The sequence below is a fragment of the Bombina bombina genome, chromosome 2 (genome assembly GCF_027579735.1).
Source record: "Bombina bombina isolate aBomBom1 chromosome 2, aBomBom1.pri, whole genome shotgun sequence".
NCBI lineage: Eukaryota > Metazoa > Chordata > Amphibia > Anura > Bombinatoridae > Bombina > Bombina bombina.
This window is the reverse complement of record NC_069500.1, coordinates 247,219,615-247,244,289: the sequence shown is the minus strand read 5'-3', so window position 1 is coordinate 247,244,289 and position 24,675 is coordinate 247,219,615. Positions and strand designations below refer to the sequence as shown.

Here is a 24,675-nt window from a genome sequence, read left to right as displayed (position 1 = left end):
CGGTAGTGAAAAAGCAGCGTTATAACCTGATAACGCTGCTTTTTCACCTTAACGCAAAACTCGTAATCTAACCGAATGTTATTATCGTCAATAAATATAGATGGATTCATTGCACTGTCCCTTTAAATATGTATCAAAACTAGATAGTAAGATCTTAAAGTCACATATTTTAAAATTTAGCATTTTTCAATTATATTATAACTATAAATGTTAATTTCTTTTCTTTTTTTTTTTTTAAACAGGCGATGCTGGTTATTTTAGCAGAGAATGGTTATTCACACCTTACAATAATCCTCAAAGAAGATGTGAGGTTAAATTCAATAAGGTTAAATTACAAAAATAGAGCAAGGGTATATACTATAAAGATATCTGCAGACACTACATATGTCCTTCAAAAAACATATTTGTTTTCTATTGATAGTTAGGATTCAGGTGTGTATAGGCACTTTTATCTGTTCACATATAACCAATCCGGTTATTCAGATAATACGTAGCTGTTTAGAGACAAGGTTCATTGTTGGGTATGCAGGGGCAAAATTCACTGTAGTAAGTATTGCCTCGGCGGTCCCCTTCTACATACCTTTTCCATGCGGCCGTGACCCCTTATGTGGATAGATCCCCTCCTCTGAGTAAGCCTATGCGGGTATCTTTGGAGACAAACAGGAAACCAGGTTCCGCTCCTATCCTTCCGCTCGCTTGGGCTGCCAAGCCCCCGGATCTCCTCTACGGTCCAATGGTTACAGCACGTCCGTGACATCTCAGGTGGGTGTGTGCTCACCTGCAAATCCTATTGCGGCTTCCCTTCACAGGTGTTCAGTGTGGTGCAACGACAGAGTAGACGAATCAAATAAGGACAAAAAAACACCACCACTGTAAATAAAACTTGTATCTTTATTCCAAACGATTAAAATGATACAGGACAGCAGTACCCTGTAAAAAATAGTTAGAGTGAGTGTAGCAAAAATGGGCTTACGCGTTTCAGCATATAGCCGTAGTCATAGTGACTACGGTTATATGCTGAAACGCGTAAGCCCATTTTTGCTACACTCACTCTAACTATTTTTTACAGGGTACTGCTGTCCTGTATCATTTTAATTGTTTGGAATAAAGATACAAGTTTTATTTACAGCGGTGGTGTTTTTTTGTCCTTATTTGATTCGTTTTTTTGATGCACTTTTCTTGTCTTGACCACTCAGGTGGTGTAATGCAGTATACTCCAGAAAAAGTGGCCAAAATAATCCTGGTCTGCTGTATACTGCATAGCATTGCAATTCGCAGAGGATGTGAAATTGAGGATGATTCTAATGACATATCAATTAAGGACTTTCCAGAGGTGATCTGCAATGATGCACCAACCAGACAGGCCATAACTGCAAAGATTTTTGTAGCTGAAAATTATTTTAATGAATGAATAATAATAGTCCATAAAGATCTATTCTATTTTTTTATTTCAATTGCTACTAATGGATATAATTTTTTTCAAAATACAGTTCTGTTCACATGTTGTAGATTTATATACAGTATATTGTTATCATTTAATTTCTTTTTGTTATTGTTAAAAAAAAAAAAAAAATTCTCTATCTTACAATTTTTTCCCATTATAGTTTGGAAAGAAATATAAATCTCTGGATTTGTCAAAGGTTTAAAAATTTAAAATTTTCATCTGTGAACAATGGTAATATTGAAGGGGCATGAAACAAAAAAAAATATTTCATGATTCAATGATTTTTTTTAAAAACAACATTCAAATTTAGTTTTGTTATCTAATTTGCCTCATTCTCTTGTTATCCTTTGCTGAAAAGCATATCTAGATAGGTTAATGAATTGCTGTTTGGTGGCAACACATAGATGCCTCTTGTGATATTCTCCCTTATATGCATTGGTATTTCTTATAAAAAGGATATCTAAAGAAAGAAGACAATTAGATTATAGAATTAAAGTTGAATGTTGTTTAAAATGTTATTGTTTTTTTTAATCATGATTGAAAAATATTTTGTTTAATATCCCTTTAAGCTCACTTATGTAGACTAAATAATGAGGCATCACTGTTGTCAAAAATGTTCTTGTATACAAATTAAAGAAATTTAAAATAGGAAATATAAACATCACAACATTCCTTGTTGAGTAGTCCTGGATGATAATGTATGTATATAAACAGTAGTATTTTCAATAAATATAAAACAAAATTCTCAGGTGTAACATAGTGGATATTTTTAGATTAACAATTTATTTTTAATGCAACATATATACAATTTGTATTAACTATTACAACTGATAACATATTACAATTTTCAACTAAATAAAATGTAATACTATATTACTAATTTATTAACTATTTTAATGATAACAATATTCAAATACAATTAAGAAATGTATTTTAGAGATAATATATATTTCCTATATATAATTTACATTTTCTTGGGCATATGGGAACCAAAAAAATTAAAAATACCTGCTGGCTCCAAAAAGAGATTATAACAATATTTTAAATTTGTATAAACTAATGGTATCAGATCAATCTAATTTAAAGTCGTTAAGCTTGTGTCATTATTCAATATCAATATATCAAATTGTAAAAATAAAATTAGTTTTATAAACATAAAGTTATCAATAAACGCAAGATTTACAAGATTTATAGATGCGACACACCCATTTACACATAGTTGCTATGCGACCAAGAATGATGCAGAGAGTAAAACCTTTCACATCAGGTGAAATGATAATTTTAATTTATGTGATGGACCGTTATTTTACAAAACGCTTAGGGGCTATTTTACAAAACTATATACTAAATGAAATGCAGAATATATTGTGTTTCTAACATTAAAAGAACCAGATGTCAATGTCTGAGACGTTATAGTGATGTTAGACGCAGAGAACCAGAATATTACGAATCCATTAGGAGCCTTCTAAGGACATGTAAGTGTAATAATTACAAAGTGCCTTAATTTGTATCATTCAATTGATCATCACATTAACAATTTTTAATTATCAAATTAAAAGCAACATTATACTTCATAAATTTGCCTTTAATAGCTATTCCAAAGCTTTGCACAACCAACATTTTGACATAAATATGGTTTGTAATGTTTTCAATTAACAATTTGTGACTGTTTCTAGGTCACTACAGACATCCTCTTATAACATTATTTTGTACTAGCTTATTAAAACAAGAGACAGTTATTCAATGTGGGCTATATAGATAACATTGTGCTCTCTTTGGTGTAGCTGTACTTAACAACTTTACAATGAAAGTGTTAAAGCCCATAAAATGAATTAAAAATGTGTTCAGTTTTGATCAGGAGGCTGTCAACACAGGCTCATAGAACTAATCAATTCACAGTGCTATTCAATGTATTATATATTATTATGTTGTCCATTCCAAAATAGAGTAACATGTAGATTAACCCTTTCGTATCAGGGCTAAAGTGCCTACATCGGATCAACTGTTCCGATGTAGACAAATTGAAACCCCGATCGCGAGATTTCAATTATTGGATCGCGTATGGGGGCGTCCCTACAACCCTAGGAACGCCCTCCAGACCGCAATCAAATCCTGATAGCACAGAAGGCTTCAGGACAGCCGTTAGCTATGACGTTCTATTCCCTCATAATGGCTTTAAAGCCCAGTCTAATTATGACGGAATAGAACGGCATAACGGCTTTAAAAGGTTAAAGCTCTTTATATTTGTAAAATATATGAATTTTGGATGTCTGCATGAACCTTTAGTAACAACAATCAAGAAATACATTTTAAATATTTTTAATTTTTAACTTTATAACCAAAAAAAAAATCTACTAACTATTCATTAGTAATAACATAAAAATAGCATGAAAACTAACAATAGTCTAAATTATAAATTACTAATTAATTAATTAAATGAACATGAAACTCAAAATTTTAGTTTCATGATTTAGACAGATAAACAACTTTACTATTTATTTCTATTATTTTATTTGATTCCTTTGCTTGTTATCCTTTGATGAAAGTTTTATATAGGAAAGCCCAGGAGTAGCAAAGAACCTGGGGCCCGAAATGATATACAGCGTCCCCCGCAAAAGCCAGCGACGCCAACATTTGCGCGGGTTTGGCATCCTATATACGGCATAACCTAAAGTTTACGCTTGTTTATTTCTGCCTTCGGCCGTAGTTTTTTGGCCCATAGGCAGGTATACCAAACCCGAGCAGTTTGGTATTAAATATACAGCGTAAGGACTTACATGGCGAAAATGGAGAAATCTTACTCCATTTTCACCTCGCCACAAAATGCAGCCGTAGTAAGCCTTACGCTGTGTATTGGAGCCCCGTAACTCCCTAAACTACCTGCCAAATAAAACCTAACACCTAACGCATGCGCAATGTCTATCTACCTGTCAACTGCGATCCCCTGCCGCAATCCCTAATAAAGTATTTAACCCCTAAACCGCCGCTCCCGGACACCGCCACCACTTACATTAAAAGTATAACCCCCTAATGTGATCCCCCTACACCGTCACCAGCTACATTACATACCCCCTAATGTGAGCCCCTTACACCGCCGCCATCTATATTACCTACCCCCTAATGTGAGCTCCTACCCCGCCGCCAGCTATATTAAAATTATTAACCCCTAATTTAATCCCCCTACACCGCCGCCAGCTATATTAATTACATTAACCCCTAATTTAATCCCCCTATACCGCCGCCAGCTATATTAATTACATTAACCCCTAATTTAATCCCCCTATACCGCCGCCAGCTATATTAATTACATTAACCCCTAATTTAATCCCCCTATATCACCTCCAGCTATATTAAATGTATTAACCCCTAATCTAATCCCCCTATACCGCCGCCAGCTATAGTAAATACATTAACCCCTAATCTAATCCCCCTACACCGCCGCAAGCTATATTAACCCTAATTATATTAGGGTTAATATAGTTATTATATTATATATATTAACTATATTAACCCTAATTAAATTAGGGTTAATATAGTCAATATCGTTATTATATTATATATATTAAGTATAATAATCCTACCTAACTCTAACATCCCTAACTAAATTCTTATTAAAATAAATCTAATTAATATTAATATTATTAATTAAAATATTCCTATTTAAATCTAAATACTTACCTATAAAATAAACCCTAAGATAGCTACAATGTAATTAATAATCAGCCAATCGGATTGAACTTGAATCTGATTGGCTGATTCAATCAGCCAATCAGATTTTTCTAACTTAATTCCGATTGGCTGATAGAATCCTATCAGCCAACCGGAATTCGACGGACGCAATCTTGGATGACGTCATTTAAAGGAACCTCATTCGTCGGGAAGTCGTCATGCCGGATGGATGTTCCGCGTCGGAGGAGCGAAGAAAGAAGATTGAAGATGCAGCTTGGAAGAAAACTTCGCCCCAATGGAGGACCTCTTCTCTGCCGCTTGATTGAAGACATCGCCGGATGGAAGACTTCTTCTTTGCCGCTTGGATGAAGACATCGCCGGATGGAAGACTTCTTCTCTGCCGCTTGATTGAAGACATCGCCCGGATCAGATGAAGAGTTCTGCCTGGCTGGGTGAAGACAAGGTAGGGAGATCTTCAGGGGGGTAGTGTTAGGTTTATTTAAGGGGGGTTTGGGTGGGTTTAGAGTAGGGGTATAAGAGTGGTGGGTTGTAATGTTGGGGGGTGGTATTGTGGGTTTTTTTTACAGGCAAAAGAGCTGATTTCTTTGGGGCATGCCCCGCAAAAGGCCCTTTTAAGGGCTGGTAAGGTAATAAAGCTGTTAACTTTTTAAATTTAGAATAGGTTAGGGAAATTTTTTGATTTTGGGGGGCTTTATTATTTTATTAGGGGGCTTAGAATAGGTGTAATTAGCTTAAAAATCCTGTAATCTTTATTTATTTTTTGTAATTTAGTGTTTTTTTTTTGTAATTTAGTTTAGTTTATTTAATTGTATTTTAGTTTAGATATTTGTAGTTTATTTAATTTATTGATAGTGTAGGTGTCTTTGGCCTAGATTTGGAGTTTGGCGGTAGCCGTGAAAACCAGCGTTAGAGGCTCCTAACGCTGGTTTTAGGCTACCGCCGGTATTTGGAATCAGTCAGGAAAGGGTCTAACGCTCACTTTTCAGCCGCGACTTTTCCATACCGCAGATCCCCTTACGTCAATTGCGTATCCTATCTTTTCAATGGGATCTTCCTAACTCCGGTATTTAGAGTCATGTCTGAAGTGAGCGTTAGAATTCTAACGACAAAACTCCAGCCGCAGAAAAAAGTCAGTAGTTAAGAGCTTTCTGAGCTAGCGCCGGTTCATAAAGCTCTTAACTACTGTGCTCTAAAGTACACTAACACCCATAAACTACCTATGTACCCCTAAACCGAGCCCCCCCCACATCGCCGACACTCGATTACATTTTTTTAATCCCTAATCGGCCGACCGCCACCTACGTTATCCTTATGTACCCCTAATCTGCTGCCCCTAACACCGCCGACCCCTATATTATATTTATTAACCCCTAATCTGCCCCCCACAACGTCGCCGCCAGCTACCTACACTTATTAACCCCTAATCTGCCGTCCGCACGCCGCCGCCAGCTACATTATAGCTATGTACCCCTAATCTGCTGCCCCTAACACCGCCGACCCCTATATTATATATATTAACCCCTAACCTGCCCCCCTCAATGTCGCCTCCACCTAACTACACTTATTAACCCCTAATCTGCCGAGCGGACCGCACCGCTATTATAATAAAGTTATTAAACCCTAATCCGCCTCACTAAAGCTATAATAAATAGTATTAACCCCTAATCTGCCCTCCCTAACATCGCCGACACCTAACTTCAAACACTAACCCCTAATCTGCCGACTGGAGCTCACCGCTATTCTAATAAATGTATTAACCCCTAAAGCTAAGTCTAACCCTAACACTAACACCCCCCTAAATTAAATATAATTTAAATCTAACAAAATTAATTAACTCTTATTAAATAAATTATTCCTATTTAAAGCTAAATACTTACCTGTAAAATAAACCCTAATATAGCTACAATATAAATTATAATTATATTATAGCTATTTTAGGATTTATATTTATTTTACAGGTAACTTTGTATTTATTTTAACCAGGTACAATAGCTAAAATAGTTAAAATAATTACAAAATTACCTGTAAAATAAATCCTAACCTAAGTTACAATTAAACCTAACACTACACTATCAATAAATTAATTAAATAAAATACCTACAATTACCTACAATTAAACCTAACACTACACTATCAATACATTAATTAAAGACAATATCTACAAATAAATACAATTAAATAAACTAACTAAAGTACAAAAAATAAAAAAGAACTAAGTTACAAAAAATAAAAAAATATTTACAAACATCAGAAAAATATATATATATATATATATAAAACAATTTTAAACTAATTACACCTACTCTAAGCCCCCTAATAAAATAACAAAGACCCCCAAAATAAAAAAATGCCCTACCCTATTCTAAATTACTAAAGTTCAAAGCTCTTTTACCTTACCAGCCCTGAACAGGGCCCTTTGCGGGGCATGCCCCAAAGAATTCAGCTCTTTTGCCTGTAAAAAAAAACACATACAATACCCCCCCCAACATTACAACCCACCACCCACATACCCCTAATCTAACCCAAATCCCCCTTAAATAAACCTAACACTAAGCCCCTGAAGATCTTCCTACCTTATCTTCACCATACCAGGTTCACCAATCGATCCAGAAGAGCTCCTCCGATGTCCTGATCCAAGCCCAAGCGGGGGGCTGAAGAGGTCCATGATCCGGCTGAAGTCATCATCCAAGCGAGAGCTGAAGAGGTCCATGATCCGGCTGAAGTCTTCATCCAAGCGGGAGCTGAAGAGGTCCATGATCCGGCTGAAGTCTTCTATCAACGGCATCTTCAATCTTCTTTCTTCGGGAGCCATCATCTTCCATCCGACGCGGAACATCCTTTTCTCCCGATGCCTACTCGCCGAATGACAGTTCCTTTAAATGACGTCATCCAAGATGGCGTCCCTCGAATTCCGATTGGCTGATAGGATTCTATCAACCAATCGGAATTAAGGTAGGAATATTCTGATTGGCTGATGGAATCAGCCAATCAGAATCAAGTTCAATCCAATTGGCTGATCCAATCAGCCAATAAGATTGAGCTCGCATTCTATTGGCTGTTCCGATCAGCCAATAGAATGCGAGCTCAATCTGATTGGCTGATTCAATCAGCCAATCAGATTTTTCCTACCTTAATTCGAGGGACGCCATCTTGGATGACGTCATTTAAAGGAACCGTCATTTAAAGGAACCGTCATTCGGCGAGTAGGCGTCGGGAGAAGAGGATGTTCCGCGTCGGATGGAAGATGATGGCTCCCGAAGAAAGAAGATTGCCGTTGATAGAAGACTTCAGCCTGATCATGGACCTCTTCAGCTCCCGCTTGGATGATGACTTCAGCCGGATCATGGACCTCTTCAGCCCCCCCGCTTGGGCTTGGATCAGGACATCGGAGGAGCTCTTCTGGATCGATCGGTGAACCTGGTATGGTGAAGATAAGGTAGGAAGATCTTCAGAGGCTTAGTGTTAGGTTTATTTAAGGGGGGTTTGGGTTAGATTAGGGGTATGTGGGTGGTGGGTTGTAATGTTGGGGGGGGTATTGTATGTGTTTTTTTACAGGCAAAAGAGCTGAATTCTTTGGGGCATGCCCCGCAAAGGGCCCTGTTCAGGGCTGGTAAGGTAAAAGAGCTTTGAATTTTAGTAATTTAGAATAGGGTAGGGCATTTTTTTATTTTGGGGGTCTTTGTTATTTTATTAGGGGGCTTAGAGTAGGTGTAATTAGTTTAAAATTGTAGTAATATTTTTCTGATGTTTGTAAATATTTTTTTATTTTTTGTAACTTAGTTCTTTTTTATTTTTTGTACTTTAGTTAGTTTATTTAATTGTATTTATTTGTAGATATTGTATTTAATTAATTTATTGATAGTGTAGTGTTAGGTTTAATTGTAGGTAATTGTAGGTATTTTATTTAATTAATTTATTGATAGTGTAGTGTTAGGTTTAATTGTAACTTAGGTTAGGATTTATTTTACAGGTAATTTTGTAATTATTTTAACTATTTTAGCTATTGTACCTGGTTAAAATAAATACAAAGTTACCTGTAAAATAAATATAAATTCTAAAATAGCTATAATATAAATATAATTTATATTGTAGCTATATTAGGATTTATTTTACAGGTAAGTATTTAGCTTTAAATAGGAATAATTTATTTAATAAGAGTTAATTAATTTCGTTAGATGTAAATTATATTTAATTTAGGGGGGTGTTAGTGTTAGGGTTAGACTTAGCTTTAGGGGTTAATACATTTATTAGAATAGCGGTGAGCTCCAGTCAGCAGATTAGGGGTTAATGTTTGAAGTTAGGTGTCGGCGATGTTAGGGAGGGCAGATTAGGGGTTAATACTATTTATTATAGGGTTAGTGAGGCGGATTAGGGGTTAATAACTTTATAATAATAGCGGTGCGGTCCGCTCGGCAGATTAGGGGTTAATAAGTGTAGGCAGGTGGAGGCGACGTTGTGGGGGGCAGATTAGGGGTTAATAAATATAATATAGGGTCGGCGGTGTTAGGGGCAGCAGATTAGGGGTACATAGGGATAATGTAAGTAGCGGCGGTTTACGGAGCGGCAGATTAGGGGTTAAAAATAATATACAGGCGTCAGCGATAGCGGGGGCAGCAGAATAGGGGTTAATAAGTGTAAGGTTAGGGGTGTTTAGACTCGGGGTACATGTTAGGTTGTTAGGTGCAGACGTAGGAAGTGTTTCCATATAGACAACAATGGGGCTGCGTTAGGAGCTGAACGCGGCTTTTTTGCAGGTGTTAGGTTTTTTTTCAGCTCAAACAGCCCCATTGTTTTCTATGGGGGAATCGTGCACGAGCACGTTTTTGAGGCTGGCCGCGTCCGTAAGCAACTCTGGTATCGAGAGTTGCAGTGGCGTTAAATATGCTGTACGCTCCTTTTTTGGAGCCTAACGCAGCCATTCTGTGGACTCTCAATACCAGAGTTATTTTAAAGGTGCGGCCAGAAAAAAGCCAGCTTTAGCTACGCGGGTCGTTACCGACAAAACTCTAAATCTAGCCGTTTGGAACTTAAGTTAGGATTTATTTTACAGGTAAATTGGTAATTATTTTAAGTAGGTAGCTATTAAATAGTTATTAACTATTTAATAGCTATTGTACCTAGTTAAAATAAATACCAAGTTACCTGTAAAATAAATATAAACCCTAAAATAGCTACAATGTAATTATTAATTACATTGTAGCTATCTTAGGGTTAATTTTATAGGTACGTATTTAGATTTAAATAGGAATATTTTAATTAATAATATTAATATTAATTAGATTTATTTTAATAAGAATTTAGTTAGGGATGTTAGAGTTAGATAGGATTATTATACTTAATATATATACTATAATAACGATATTAACTATATTAACCCTAATATTATTAGGGTTAATATAGTTAATATATATAATATAATAACTATATTAACTATATTAACCCTAATATAATTAGGGTTAATATAGTTCATATAGCTGGCGGCGGTGTAGGGGGATTAGATTAGGGGTTAATGTATTTAATATAGCTGGCGGCGGTATAGGGGGATTAGATTAGGGGTTAATATATTTAATATAGCTGGCGGCGGTATAGGGGGATTAGATTAGGGATTAATTAATTTAATATAGCTGGCGGCGGTGTAGGGGGATTAAATTAGGGGTTAATACATTTAATATAGCTGGCGGTGGTGTAGGGGGATTAAATTAGGGGTTAATTTAATTAATATAGCTGGCAGCGGTGTAGGGGGGTTAGATTAGGGGTTAATGTAATTAATATAGCTGGGGGCGGTGTAGGGGGATTAGATTAGGGGTTAATTCATTTAATATAGCTGGCGGCGGGGTAGGGGGATTAAATTAGGGGTTAATAATTTTAATATAGCTGGCGGCGGGGTAGGGGGATTAGATTAGGGGTTAATAATTTTAATATAGCTGGCGGAGGTGTAAGGGGCTCACATTAGGGGGTAGTTAATGTAGGTGGCGGGGTAGGAGCTCACATTAGGGGGTAGTTAATGTAGGTCACGGCGGGGTAGGAGCTCACATTAGGGGGTAATATAGTTAATGTAGGTGGCGGCGGGGTCCGGGAGTGGCGGTTTAGGGGTTAATACATTTATTGTTAGGATAGTGAGGGGGATAGCGGATAGAGGGTTAGACGTGTCGGGAGGCGTGTTAGACAGTACGGGAGATTTAATAATTTAGTCAGGTTTTGTAGGCGCCGGCAGTTTCTAAAGTGCCGTAAATCACTGGCGACTCCAGAAATTTGTACTTACGCAGATTTCTGTAGCTATCTTAGGGTTAATTTTATAGGTACGTATTTAGATTTAAATAGGAATATTTTAATTAATAATATTAATATTAATTAGATTTATTTTAATAAGAATTTAGTTAGGGATGTTAGAGTTAGATAGGATTATTATACTTAATATATATACTATAATAACGATATTAACTATATTAACCCTAATATTATTAGGGTTAATATAGTTAATATATATAATATAATAACTATATTAACTATATTAACCCTAATATAATTAGGGTTAATATAGTTCATATAGCTGGCGGCGGTGTAGGGGGATTAGATTAGGGGTTAATGTATTTAATATAGCTGGCGGCGGTATAGGGGGATTAGATTAGGGGTTAATGCATTTAATATAGCTGGCGGCGGTATAGGGGGATTAGATTAGGGATTAATTAATTTAATATAGCTGGCGGCGGTGTAGGGGGATTAAATTAGGGGTTAATACATTTAATATAGCTGGCGGCGGTGTAGGGGGATTAAATTAGGGGTTAATTTAATTAATATAGCTGGCAGCGGTGTAGGGGGATTAGATTAGGGGTTAATGTAATTAATATAGCTGGGGGCGGTGTAGGGGGATTAGATTAGGGGTTAATTAATTTAATATAGCTGGCGGCGGGGTAGGGGGATTACATTAGGGGTTAATAATTTTAATATAGCTGGCGGCGGGGTAGGGGGATTAGATTAGGGGTTAATAATTTTAATATAGCTGGCGGAGGTGTAAGGGGCTCACATTAGGGGGTAGTTAATGTAGGTGGCGGGGTAGGAGCTTACATTAGGGGGTAGTTAATGTAGGTCGCGGCGGGGTAGGAGCTCACATTAGGGGGTAATATAGTTAATGTAGGTGGCGGCGGGGTCCGGGAGTGGCGGTTTAGGGGTTAATACATTTATTGTTAGGATAGTGAGGGGGGATAGCGGATAGAGGGTTAGACGTGTCGGGAGGCGTGTTAGACAGTACGGGAGATTTAATAATTTAGTCAGGTTTTGTAGGCGCCGGCAGTTTCTAAAGTGCCGTAAGTCACTGGCGACTCCAGAAATTTGTACTTACGCAGATTTCTGGACATTGCTGGTTTATCCGACTTACGGCACTTTAGCATCTGACGGCGCCATATATAGGATAGCTCGAGTTGCGAGCTGAAACTACAGGCGGCGGGGGTTCCCTTGATTGCGACGCAAACTACGATCTTTATCGGATCGCCCCCCTAGATTCTAGGTGCTGATTGTTTGCTGCATATATTTACAGATTTTCATTGTCTCACCCATGTGTTCATTTAGAAACCAGTAGTGCATTGCTGCTCCCTCGACAAATGATAACAAGAGAATTAAAGAAATGATATTCTAGAAATCTATTAGAAATTTGTTTAAAATAGTATCCTGTATTAGAACTTTTTAATTGAATTGAATGCTTTTTATTTTACCATATTGAAATTTCCTCCAGACTTTTCTATTCTATATTTAAAATAGTATGTTGTACCTAAATTATGAAAGTAAAATTTTGTGTTTCATGTCCCTTTAACAAAAGATATAATAAAAGTAACTATATACATTAAACTTATTTTTTCTATCTATATACACTACTTTTTAGATAAGAAGAAACAAAGAATTTGTGGTGCTCCTCCTCCACGTTATGTGGGGCCTATTTTAAATTTGACCCTTTACTTTGAGGCTAGCTCTCCGCCCTTGCCTGTGTCTTTGCTTGACAGTGAATTGTCTCCACAGCCAGGAGGTGTCAGACACTTAACAATAGTCCATACACCTCAAGGTACAAAATTAAACCAGCAAGTAATTTATTAAGGTGTTGATCTTATTAACATAATCTTCATTTGCTTAATTGTATTATTGTAGAAACTGATAATTTTGTTTAAATATCCAAGAAAAGGATGTTCCAGAGAATAAGGGATGTATCTTCTCCTGAAGGTATTCTTATAATTACTACAATTGAATGTATTTTTTACATTTTAAAGTGTTTATTTTCCTCTGTTTCACTATCTATGAACAATTATAGAATTACTAAAGCTATGTCCAAAAAGAAATTGCAGTAACTTTGCCATCAATGCAACTAGGTAAATGTATGGTTTCTCTATGTTTATTTTATAATGAACAATTCTTGTCTTTCTTTCTATCTATCTCTCTCTATATTTATCTATTTATATATCTATATAACAGATTAACCCCTTAACGACCGAGGACGTGCAGGGTACGTCCTCAGAAAAAAGGCAGTTAATGCCTGAGAACGTACCCTGCACGTCCTCGGTGTGGAAAGCAGCTGGAAGCGATCCTGCTCGCTTCCAGCTGCTTTCCGGTTATTGCAGTGATGCCTCGATATGGAGGCATCCTGCAATAACCTTAAATGGCCATCCGGTGCAGAGAGAGCCACTCTGTGGCCCTCTCTGCACCGGACATCGGTGGCCGGTAACGTTGGTGGGTGGGAGCTGACTTGGGAGGCGGGTGGGTGGCCATCGATGGGCCGGGTAATGTAGAGGGGGGCGGGATCGGGGGCGGGGGCGATGGGGGCGCGCACAGGCGCGCGCGCGTGCACGCCGGGCGGCGGGCGCGTGCACGGGGCGGGAGCGGGTGGGAACCGCTACACTACAGAAAAGACTGTGCTTTAATCAGTGTAAAGCTTTTTATTTAAAAAAAATAAACAACAGTCAAAGGTATCTAGGAGGGGGTGGGGGTTTGTTCTTTGGTGGGTAGGGGAGCTACACTACAGAAAATGGGGAAAAAATTAAAAAGCAACTGTTTTTTTTATAAACTGGGTACTGGCAGACAGCTGCCAGTACCCAAGATGGCGGCCATTAAGGCAGAGGGGGAGGGTTAGACAGCTGTTTGGTGGGGGATCAGCCAGGTTGGGAGCTAAGGGGGGCTCCTACACAGCAGCATATATAAATATGCTTTTAAAAAAAAACCAAAAAGCCTAAATATATATTTTATTTTAGTACTGGCAGAGTTGCTGCCAGTACTTAAGATGGCGGGGACAATTGTGGGGTGGGGGAGGGAAGGGAGCTGTTTGGGAGGGATCAGGGGGTCTGATGTGTCAGGTGGGAGGCTGATCTCTACTCTAAAGCTAAAATTAACCCTGCAAGCTCCCTACAAACTTCCTAATTAACCCCTTCACTGCTAGCTATAATACACATGTGATGCGCAGCGGCATTTAGCGGCCTTCTAAGTACCAAAAAGCAACGCCAAAGCCATATATGTCTGCTATTTCTGAACAAAGGGGATCCCAGAGAAGCATTTAGAACAATTTGTGCCATAATTGCAAAAGCTGTTTGTAAATGATTTCAGTGAGAAACCTAAAATTGTGAAAAATTTAACTTTTTTTTTAATTTGATCGCAATTGGCGGTGAAATGGTGGCATGAAATATACCAAAATGGGCCTAGATCATTACTTGGGGTTGTCTACTATACTACACTAAAGCTAAAATTACCCCAAAAAGCTCCCTACATGCTCCCTAATTAACCCCTTTACTGCTGGGCATAATACACGTGTGGTGCACAGTGGCATTTAGCATCCTTCTAATTACCAAAAAGCAACACCAAAGCCATATATGTCTGCTATTTCTGAACAAAGGGGATCCCAAAGAAAAATTTACAATCATTTATGCCATAATTGCACAAGCTGTTTGTAAATAATTTCAGTGAGAAACCAAAAGTTTGTGAAAAAATTTGTGAAAAAGTGAACGATTTTTTGTATTTGATCGCATTTGGCGGTGAAATGGTGGCATGAAATATACCAAAATTGGCCTAGATCAATACTTTGGGATGTTTACTAAAAAAAAATATATACATGTCAATAGATATTCAGGGATTCCTGAAAGATATTAGTGTTCTAATGTAACTAGCGCTAATCTTGAAAAAAAAATGGTTTGGAAATAGCAAAGTGCTACTTGTATTTATGGCCCTATAACTTACAAAAAAAGCAAAGAACATGTAAACATTGGGTATTTCTAAACTCAGGACAAAATTTAGAAACTATTTAGCATGGGTGTTTTTTGGTGGTTGCAGATGTATAACAGATTTTGGGGGTCAAAGTTAGAAAAAGTGTGTTTTTTTCCATTTTTTCTCATATTTTATAATTTTTTTTAAAGTAAATTATAAGATATGATGAAAATAATGGTATCTTTGGAAAGTCCATTTAATGGCGAGAAAAACGGTATATAATATATGTGGGTACAGTAAATGAGTAAGAGGAAAATTACAGCTAAACACAAACACCGCAAAAATGTAAAAATAGCCTTGGTCCCAAATGGACAGAAAATGGAAAAGTGCTGTGGTCATTAAGGGGTTAAAGTACAGAAATATACCGACCAAATTAATCTGAAAATGATGCTGCAAATGTTTCAAGATATACACAGACAACTACAATTATTGCATTTCCATCACTCTTTATAAAAATATCTCAAACTTTATATATTTACTTTTTTATTTTCTTTACAGATGCTGGTGTGCAAGGTGGATCCCAAATACAGTCATCTGTTCAAGAAGAAATCATAAATATTATGGATTCTCTAAAGAATTTAATTGCACAGGTTCAAAAGCTATACAACACTTATGTTACGGAGAAGATGTAAGAGTTTTGTTATTTATAATAATAACAAAATAAAAAAAATTGACATTGACAATTTTATGTCATGACACTATCATGACTCTTGTATTTTTTTTACACAAATTAAGAAATGAGGATAATTTTGGGCATGAAGATTATCATGTCATATTCACCTTTTTGTTTTGGTATTGTGCATTTAATTTATTTATGATGATGTTATAAATAAATATTTAAGAATTATTTTAATTGATTGGTTTTTTAATAAATATATTAATGAGTCTGAAACATTTTGAAAAAATATATATAATAAACTAAATAAAGAACTTTAATAGCAATCTGAATAAGTAACAATAAATAAACAAATTGTCAAAAAAACCACAAACACTTATATATACCATTCACATAACTAAGCCTATGCAAACTACTGAAACCTTTGGCCCTTTGGATCAGAAGAATCTTTGGCCTGTTGTCTATCTCTCATAATTTCTATAATACACTGCATAGTAATTTGAGCAACATGCATATTATTTTAATGCTAATGTCAATGCCCTGTTAATTTTATGGTTTCTTCTGTCCCCATTTGCCTTTGCCACTCAAAGATTTCCCGGTCTACTTCTAATCTTTACTGATTGTAGTTGTCCTATCTTTTTAAATGCGCAGACAGAACTTCTTCAATCTGCCTACTGTCAGCTCTATATCTACGTGCAAGATTCATCATTTCATTTAGAGCTGGCTCTTCAAATGGTGCAGGCTGTTGAGGTTCAGGCTGAAGAGGTGCATGTTCTATTTGCTCAATGTCCTGCTCTTCTGCTAAATGCACAACAGGATTTTGATTTTCATCCTCATTAGAGGGGTTAGCTAGTGGCTCATGATTCTTTAAAATCTGATCTTGTGCCATTTGTGATAGATCTGGAGTTTCACTTCTCAGGTCTGTAGATCTACACTCCTGACTATGATTAGAAATTGGAACTAGATTTATAATAACCTCTCTTGATGAATCATCCTCCTCCTGTATATCTGAAAATTATAAATTAAAAAATATTAATTATTTTGTATTTTAAAACCCTTTTTTTTAAAAACACAATTATTCTACATTCGTTATTTGTCACCACGGGGATACTTGTGTTATTTTCAAGGTATAACACAATAAATTACCTTAATTTTTTGGTGGCGAAAGAGTTAGATATTGTAAAAATAACTCATAGAATAAAGATAAGTTGATCATTTATAACCATGAAAAGTACTAATAGTGCAGAGAATGTGATTAAATGGACAGTCAACACCAGAAATTGTGTTGTTTAAAAATATAGATAATACTTTGTTACCCATTCCCCAGTTTTGCATAACCAACACAGTTCTAAAAATACACCTTTTACCTCTGTGATTAACTTGTATCTAAGCATCTTATGACAGGCCTATGATCACATGACATTTTATTTATTATCTATTGACTTTCATTTTAGACAATTGGTGCAGTGTCTGCCACAAGACACGGGTGTGATCACAATGTTATCTATATGGCCGTCATGAACTAGCTCTCCCCGTGTTGTGAAAATAAAATAAAAAAGCATGTGTCAAGAGGCTGCCTTTAAGGGCTTTGAAATTATCATATGAGCCTTCCTAGGTTTAACTTTCAAATAGGAATACCAAGCGAACAAAGCACATTTGTTGGTAAAAGTAAATTTTAAATTTCTGGGAAAATTACATGCCCTATTTAAAACCTGTTATTTTTATTTTTATTTTTGAGTCTACTGTCCCTTCAAAGAACTAAAATTAAAACATCAATATTACTACTATCTTCCAGAAGAAACAAAAACACATTTTCAAGATATGGATGTATAGTCAATTTTTAAATAAGAAACAAATTATTCATTATTCTTTAGAATTATATTATAACAACATTTTTACCATTAAAAAGTGATGCTGAATCCGTGACCATAGATCTAAAAAGACATCCAACATCCGCTGTTAAAAAAATAAATAAATAAATACATTATAATTAATATTGTTCCTTTTAAAACTTTTAGAAGCAATAGAAAAAATTTAACAATAAACACCTGTGCTTCTTCCAACTTCTGTATCTGGTGTTCTGCTCCGTACATCTGGGATGGTATCAGCAGATGATAGGCAATGACTGGTATTTGATGTAGACCGTATATATTGCCCATGTTGTTGATTTTGTCTGATCTGTAAACTTTCCATTTGATGGGGTGTTGATGCCTGTGGTTCAGATTCTATGGGGGTAGATGGAGTGTTAACCGAGGGTGATGTGGAGGACTGAGCAGATAAACCTATAAAATAAATATTATAATTAACACAAGTTTTTCATTCATCACTATAAAAACAAACAGACACAAAATAAATATTTTTTTTTATATTTTTTAATTTTGAGTAAAGCCAGCATAATGGATAACAAGGACATTTTTCTTAACACATGAGCTAGCATTTCACTGGGGTCTGTATGAAGCATTAGTGAGAAAGGTGCATTAGTGTGGCATGCATCAAACAGCATTGTACAGGTGGAGGTATGCAGCATTAGTGCGAAAAAGTACATTATTGGGGAACACATTAACTAGCATTTTAATGTGGGGTGGATGCAGCATTAGTGATAAAGGTACATTAGTGTGTCACAAATAAACTAGCATTGTACAAGGGTGATGTATGGAGCATTGTTGAGATGAGGACATTAATGTGTCTCACACAAAATAGCATTTTACTGGGGGATGTATGTAGCATTTGTGTTAAAGGTACATTAGTGTGCACACATGAACTAGCATTGTACAGGTGGATGTATGCAGCATTAGTGATAAAATAGACATTATTGTGGAACACATGAACTAGCATTGTACAGGTGGATGTCTGTAGCATTACTGATACATGAACATTATTAAGGTACAAATGAACCAGCATTGTACAGGAGGATGTATGCAGCATTATTGATAAAAAGGAAATTTGTTTCGCTTACATGAACTAGCATTGCAGAGGTATATGTATGTATCAATATTTAGAAAAGGACATTATAATGACTCACATAAACTAGCATTGTACATGTGGATGGATGTAGCATTAGTGACAGAAAAGATTATTATTAAGGTGCACAGAAAATAGCACTTTACTGATGGATGTATGTAGCATTATTGAGAAATGACAATAATGTGGCTTACATGAGCTATCATTGTACAGGTTGATGTAGCAGTAAAGAGAAAAAAGACTATTATGGCACACATGATGTTGCATTGTACATGTAAATGTATGTATCATTAGTGTTGGGTGCACGTATTATCAGTGAGGAATAGAACATTGGGTTAGCAAACATGAAATAGCTGTGACGGAGAATTAATATCTCATTAATTAGAAAATTGTACATTAAAATGTGTCCAATTGAATATCATTAGTTAAATGCTTGTGTGTATCATTGGTGACAGCAAATTACATTCGTAGGCCAAACATGAAATCGAGTAAAAAAAAACATTGTATGTAGCATTAGTGACAAAAAAGGACATGAGTATGGCGCACATGAACTACCACCATCAATGCTACAACTATTGTTATGATGCACAATCATATAATTTTGCCACATAGGCAGTAGCTATGTGATTCTGTTCCATAGCATTAATGATGAAAAGTATATAACAATCGAACACTTCACACATCAGTTTTAAAATTGGTTTAGAATCCTTAATATGAACTCCAAAAAATGTTTTTTTGAAAATTTAAATATACATATAAATTTAATTTGATCTAATTATATTTACCTCTAATATTACTATCACAGTCATCAGTGATGCCCTCGATGACCTCCATACCCAGCCTCTGGAGGACTTATTTTTCGAAGTCTGTCAAATCAACGACATAAGGTGGGTCGCCGCCTCTACCACGTGCAGATTACTTTTCTTTTGCAATTTTGGCTTTCTGTTTGACGCTTGATATTATTGAAATGTTTTTTGCACGATTCAATATCTTTCTTTGTTGGTCCTTGAGCACTCACAACATCACTAATTTTTTGCCAAATACATTTTTTACGGGAACCGGGGTTTGCTTGACTTGACTTCCGTATATATTTTCATAATAATCAAGTACAAGATCAACAAGTACAACATTCTGCTGATGTGAGAAGTTTGGGTTGCGAGTCTTCTTGGAAGTACCAGAATCTCCGGCGGAAGCCATATGAACTTGCTTCTCACAGTAAAAAACAAAAGGAATTAAAAAGTTTTTAAAGATTTCTGGGAAATACACGTTCTTATACATGTGAGCAGCTTATCTTGCCGCTTGTATGACGACTATTACACCTATCTGGTCACGTTGGTTAAGAAATCAATAGACCGTAGACTGCTTTGTAACTTTGTTCTTTCACGCCAAGGCACAATATACAACTTATCTACTGAGGTGCTGTGAGATTCACTACTTATTTTTTAGAAACATCCTTAATTCTCACTAATTGAATCGACAACTGCAGTTATTATGTTATATGAGTTATGTCACTGATTATGTCATGTAGACTTTTTATCAGCAAAGACAGGCAGGGTTTTTTTGGCTTTATGAATCTGACAGAGCATTAATATCCCAAAGTTCTTTAGTTTATGTGAAAACTTATAGAAACAAAAAAGATAAAAACAGAGCGCAAAAATGAATCAAGTGTAGTTTATTGACAACAAGCCAATGCGCAAAATAAAACACACACTATAATGTGATCAAAAACAGGCCTGTAATATCGTAGCACTAGCGTGTGCACCAAGAGTGTCCACTGAGAGAGGAATCCCTGTCACGGAGTGCCGCTAACTGTCGTCTCTCGATCCCATGAGTGACTGCTGACCCGTGACCTCAGGACGCTCCACGCTGGGTCTAGACGTAACAGGTAATCTGTGTACCTCAAAAATATGGAACACTTCATGAATTTGCGTCTCATCCTTGCACAGGGGCCATGCTAATCTTCTCTGTATCATTCCAATTTTAGTATATGTGAAAGCTTAAATTGACAATAAAAAAATTGTATTGATCCTACACCTGTAAGCACCCATAGAAGATGACTTGCTTATCACAACACACAGATACATTATCTCCAGAGTTTTAGCAGAAATTAAAATATTATCAGGAGGTTATAGATTTAAAACAAATTGAAAAATCAATTTGAAACATTCATTGATTTTTTTTTTAGAAACACTCAAAAACATGGCAGCCCTATAAATAGGTTGCTAAGGAGACTAACCTGATTATGTAGCATGGATTTAGTAATCTCATTTCCCATATTGCATGTCTAAGATACAGCTGACTTTGCTAATAATTTCTCAAAAGGAGTCACCCACCAGTGACAGTACAGTAACAAATGGCCTGTGGTATTGCTAGCTCCTTTCCAGTCAAATTTAACTTAGACAATGGACAAATGTCAGGAAACCCTACATGAGGACTCTTGAAGATTAAGGAACAAATGAATGGCCTTATATGGTATAAAGCATGGTATGAATTCAGTTATAATGTTGTTATTTTACCGTGAGTTTATTACTTTTGGGATGGTCTGAGAAATCTTACAAAAACGCATATTTACACGTTTGCCTAATCTGAATTTAAGAAAACCTTACTTTACTGAAATATTGCATACATAACTTGGGAAGGATAATTAATTAAAATGTCCACACTTCTAATGAATCTGAATGATGTTGGTATCATCTCTGAAAAGCATCCATGCTGAATTTAATGTATTTTACTTACAACAGAAACTTGAAGGGGCACTCAAGTCAAAATAATTTTATTTTATGATTCAGATAGAGCATGCAGTTTTAAGACACTTTCCAATTTACTTCCATTATCAAATTTAGCCAAGTTTTTTATATACACACTTTCTTGGTATCAAGATCCTACTGAGCATGTGCACAAGCTAACAGGGTATATGTATACTTGTCTTAACGTGAGAAAATGCCACCATATGAAATGCAAAAAGAAATTAAATTTTTGTGTCATTTTCTATGGTGCATCATGGCCATGTAATCAACCATCGCACTGATTTCAACAAGACGCAGAGGTTCAGGTTTTTCCATGCTCGAGCTATACATAATTTGGTAGCCGAAAAATATATATCATCAGCCTCTTTGACGTATCAGGTACAGTGTTCTCTATAATTTGTAATAAGGTGTTAGAGGGTGACACAGTAGATGATAGTTCTAGGGAGTCACATAATCCCTTAATATCTTCCCATTATGGTGTAAGCTTTTGGCATCCCCACCAGATGTGCAGGTCTGAGCCCACAGCTCCACATTCCCGCCAGCAGAGAGGCGAGCTTATTGGATACATTTTAGCTAATCTAATGTGCAGCTTGAGATAAACCTCCAACATAGTGACACAATGTACTGTTTTTTTAGTTAAGGTAATAGCTCTATCCCAGTTTTGGTCAGAAGAGGTGGTGCCAATTTCCTTACTCCACGCTTTACTTTGCCAGTGTAACCCTGGAATAAGATCTGATAAAAAAAAAGGTTATAGTGGACCGTAAGGGGTTTTGAGAGTTTAGATCCACTTAACCATCGGCTTTCCCATGGTGTGCCCTTTCTAACGGAATTTGTGAAGAACCCCCAGGTTTTGAGGAAGCTGAAAATTCGAAAACACTCAAATGGTAGCCAAGAGGGGGCTGGGTCAAACCAAAGAGATATCGAATTAGCATTAATTATTGAGTTTCGATCATATAAATTTGCTATCACCTCAAATCCTCATAATGTACAATCTTCTACATGAATATTAGTAAGCTACCAAAATAAACCTTGTAAATGGTGGGCTGGAGATGGGTGGGGGGCAATTAACAAACAACTTCTCAGAGTGTGTCATAATGAAAGGTTATTTTTCACAATTATATTGGGGATATTGAGTGCATGTTTTCTCTTATTGGGGACCTAGATTGCATCAGCTAACCCCAGGTCCACAGGTACACTGGCAGTTTCTAAGTGGTACCAGCCTGGTTTATTTCCTTTAAGACCCCGCTCTGTGATATGAGATAATCTCGCAGCTTCGTAATAAGTAAAAATGTTTGGAACTGTGATTCCCCATTTAGAATATGGTCTCTGCAGAGCTATCCTATGCGCTTTATTTTTTCAAATAAAATTTGAAAATAGTTTGTGAATTTGATATAAAATAGAATATGGGATATTGAGCGGAATACATCTGAATAGATAGAATGCTTTTGGTAATAGTGACAATTTAAGTGAGGCCACTCTGCCTAGCCAGGAGAGTTCTATAAAATTCAATTTTTCCAACAAAAGTTTAAAATCTGCTATCAAAGTATCATAGTTACTGTGAATGATATGGTCGACCTCTGCATTCCCAGATGTTTAAGATGGTGTAATGACCAAATGAATGGGTAGAGCGATTGTAGTTCCGTTAAGGTAGGTTGGTCTATATGGATAGGGCATGCCTCAGTCTTTTTGTAGTTAATTTTATAGTAGCTTATCCTACCAAAGTAGTCTATTAAATTAAAAACTGCTGGCATGGAAGTTAACGGATTGGTTAATAGGAGAGTAATGTCATCTGTAAACAAGACTATTTTTTCATGAGGTATTATGAGCGAAAGTCCATTGATGTCATTGGATTGTCTGATTGCTTGAGCAAACGGTTTAATTACTAGTGCAAACATAAGCGGCGAAAGTGGACACCCTTGCCTCGTCCCATTGCAGATTGTAAACTCTGGAGAACAAAATCCCAGCCCTCTCACCGATGCATATAGAGCAGAATATAGGGTTCCAACTGCTAGAATGAAGGGTTCAGGGAACCCAAAAAAATTAAGGAGTTCCCACATGTACCTCCATCTGACTCTGTCAAAGGCCTTCTTAGCGTCCAATGACAGAGCCAGCATTGGGATCTCTTTCCGTTGGGCCTCTGTGAAGACTGAAATCAGCCTTCTCATATTGTCTGGGCCTTCAGGGGCCACCATGAATTCAACTTGGTCATAATGAATTATGGTGGCTAGAAGATGAAAATGATATCCTATTTGATGTAAGCTTTCAGTAAAGTTTAATGTCAAGAGATATAGGTTGGAAATTGGTACACTCTGACCCTTCCCAGGTTTTGGTATTGGAATAATAGAAGCCTCTAAGAATTCTCTTAAAACATTCCCTGTCTCCATAATTTCATTGAAAAAGTTTCTCAACACTGGGGCAATAAATGGTCTTAGTTTCTTGTAAAACGTGCCTGTAAAACCGTCGGGCCCTGGGGCCTTGTTGTTTTGTATCTGTTTGAAAACTTCTTCATTCTCTTCTGAAGAAAACGGCTGTATTAAAGAAGCTCCCTCTTCCTATGATTTTGTGGGTAAATTTAATTCTCCAAGAAAGTTTGAAATCTCCTGTGGAGATGCTGCTCTGGGGTCAATGTCATATAACTTAGTATAGTAGCATGATTTCCCTATGTCTGCAGGTGTATATGCAGTTTGCCCATCATATGTGATAGATGGTATTCTCGCCACAGCCGCTCTCTGTCTTAGTTTTTTTTGCTAGGAGTGTGTCCGCCTTATTAACTGTCTAAATCTCATTGCGGCCTCCTGAACTCTCGTTTATCTACCTTTAATAAGCTCTTTAAGGCGTAATATTCCATCCAATAGAGTTGGCGTGGTATTGGTTTTATTTAGTCTGTCAATTTGTCTAAGGTCACACACCAGTTTACCTAGAGGAGCTCCCCTTTCCTTTCTAATCTTTGCCATTTTACTAATACAGAATCCCCTGATGTATGA

The 24,675-nt window shown here is 36.4% G+C and overlaps 1 protein-coding gene and 1 non-coding gene across 2 annotated transcripts in view; both read right to left on the bottom strand.

The window, feature by feature from the left end:
- Positions 1-16,281: 16,281 nt before the first annotated feature.
- LOC128647748 (uncharacterized) overlaps positions 16,282-24,675 on the bottom strand; it is a 58,179-nt gene continuing 49,785 nt past the window's right edge. The window contains exons 2-4 of the mRNA XM_053700475.1: positions 18,032-18,265; positions 17,883-17,939; positions 16,282-16,991 (exon numbers count right to left, since the gene is read on the bottom strand). Coding sequence (XP_053556450.1) covers positions 16,615-16,991; positions 17,883-17,939; positions 18,032-18,265 — 668 coding nt within the window. The 3' untranslated portion in view covers positions 16,282-16,614. The remainder of the gene's footprint in view (positions 16,992-17,882; positions 17,940-18,031; positions 18,266-24,675) is intronic.
- On the bottom strand, positions 20,846-20,951 carry LOC128650654 (U6 spliceosomal RNA). The gene has a single exon (XR_008400925.1). It is a non-coding gene; the product is annotated as a U6 spliceosomal RNA (small nuclear RNA).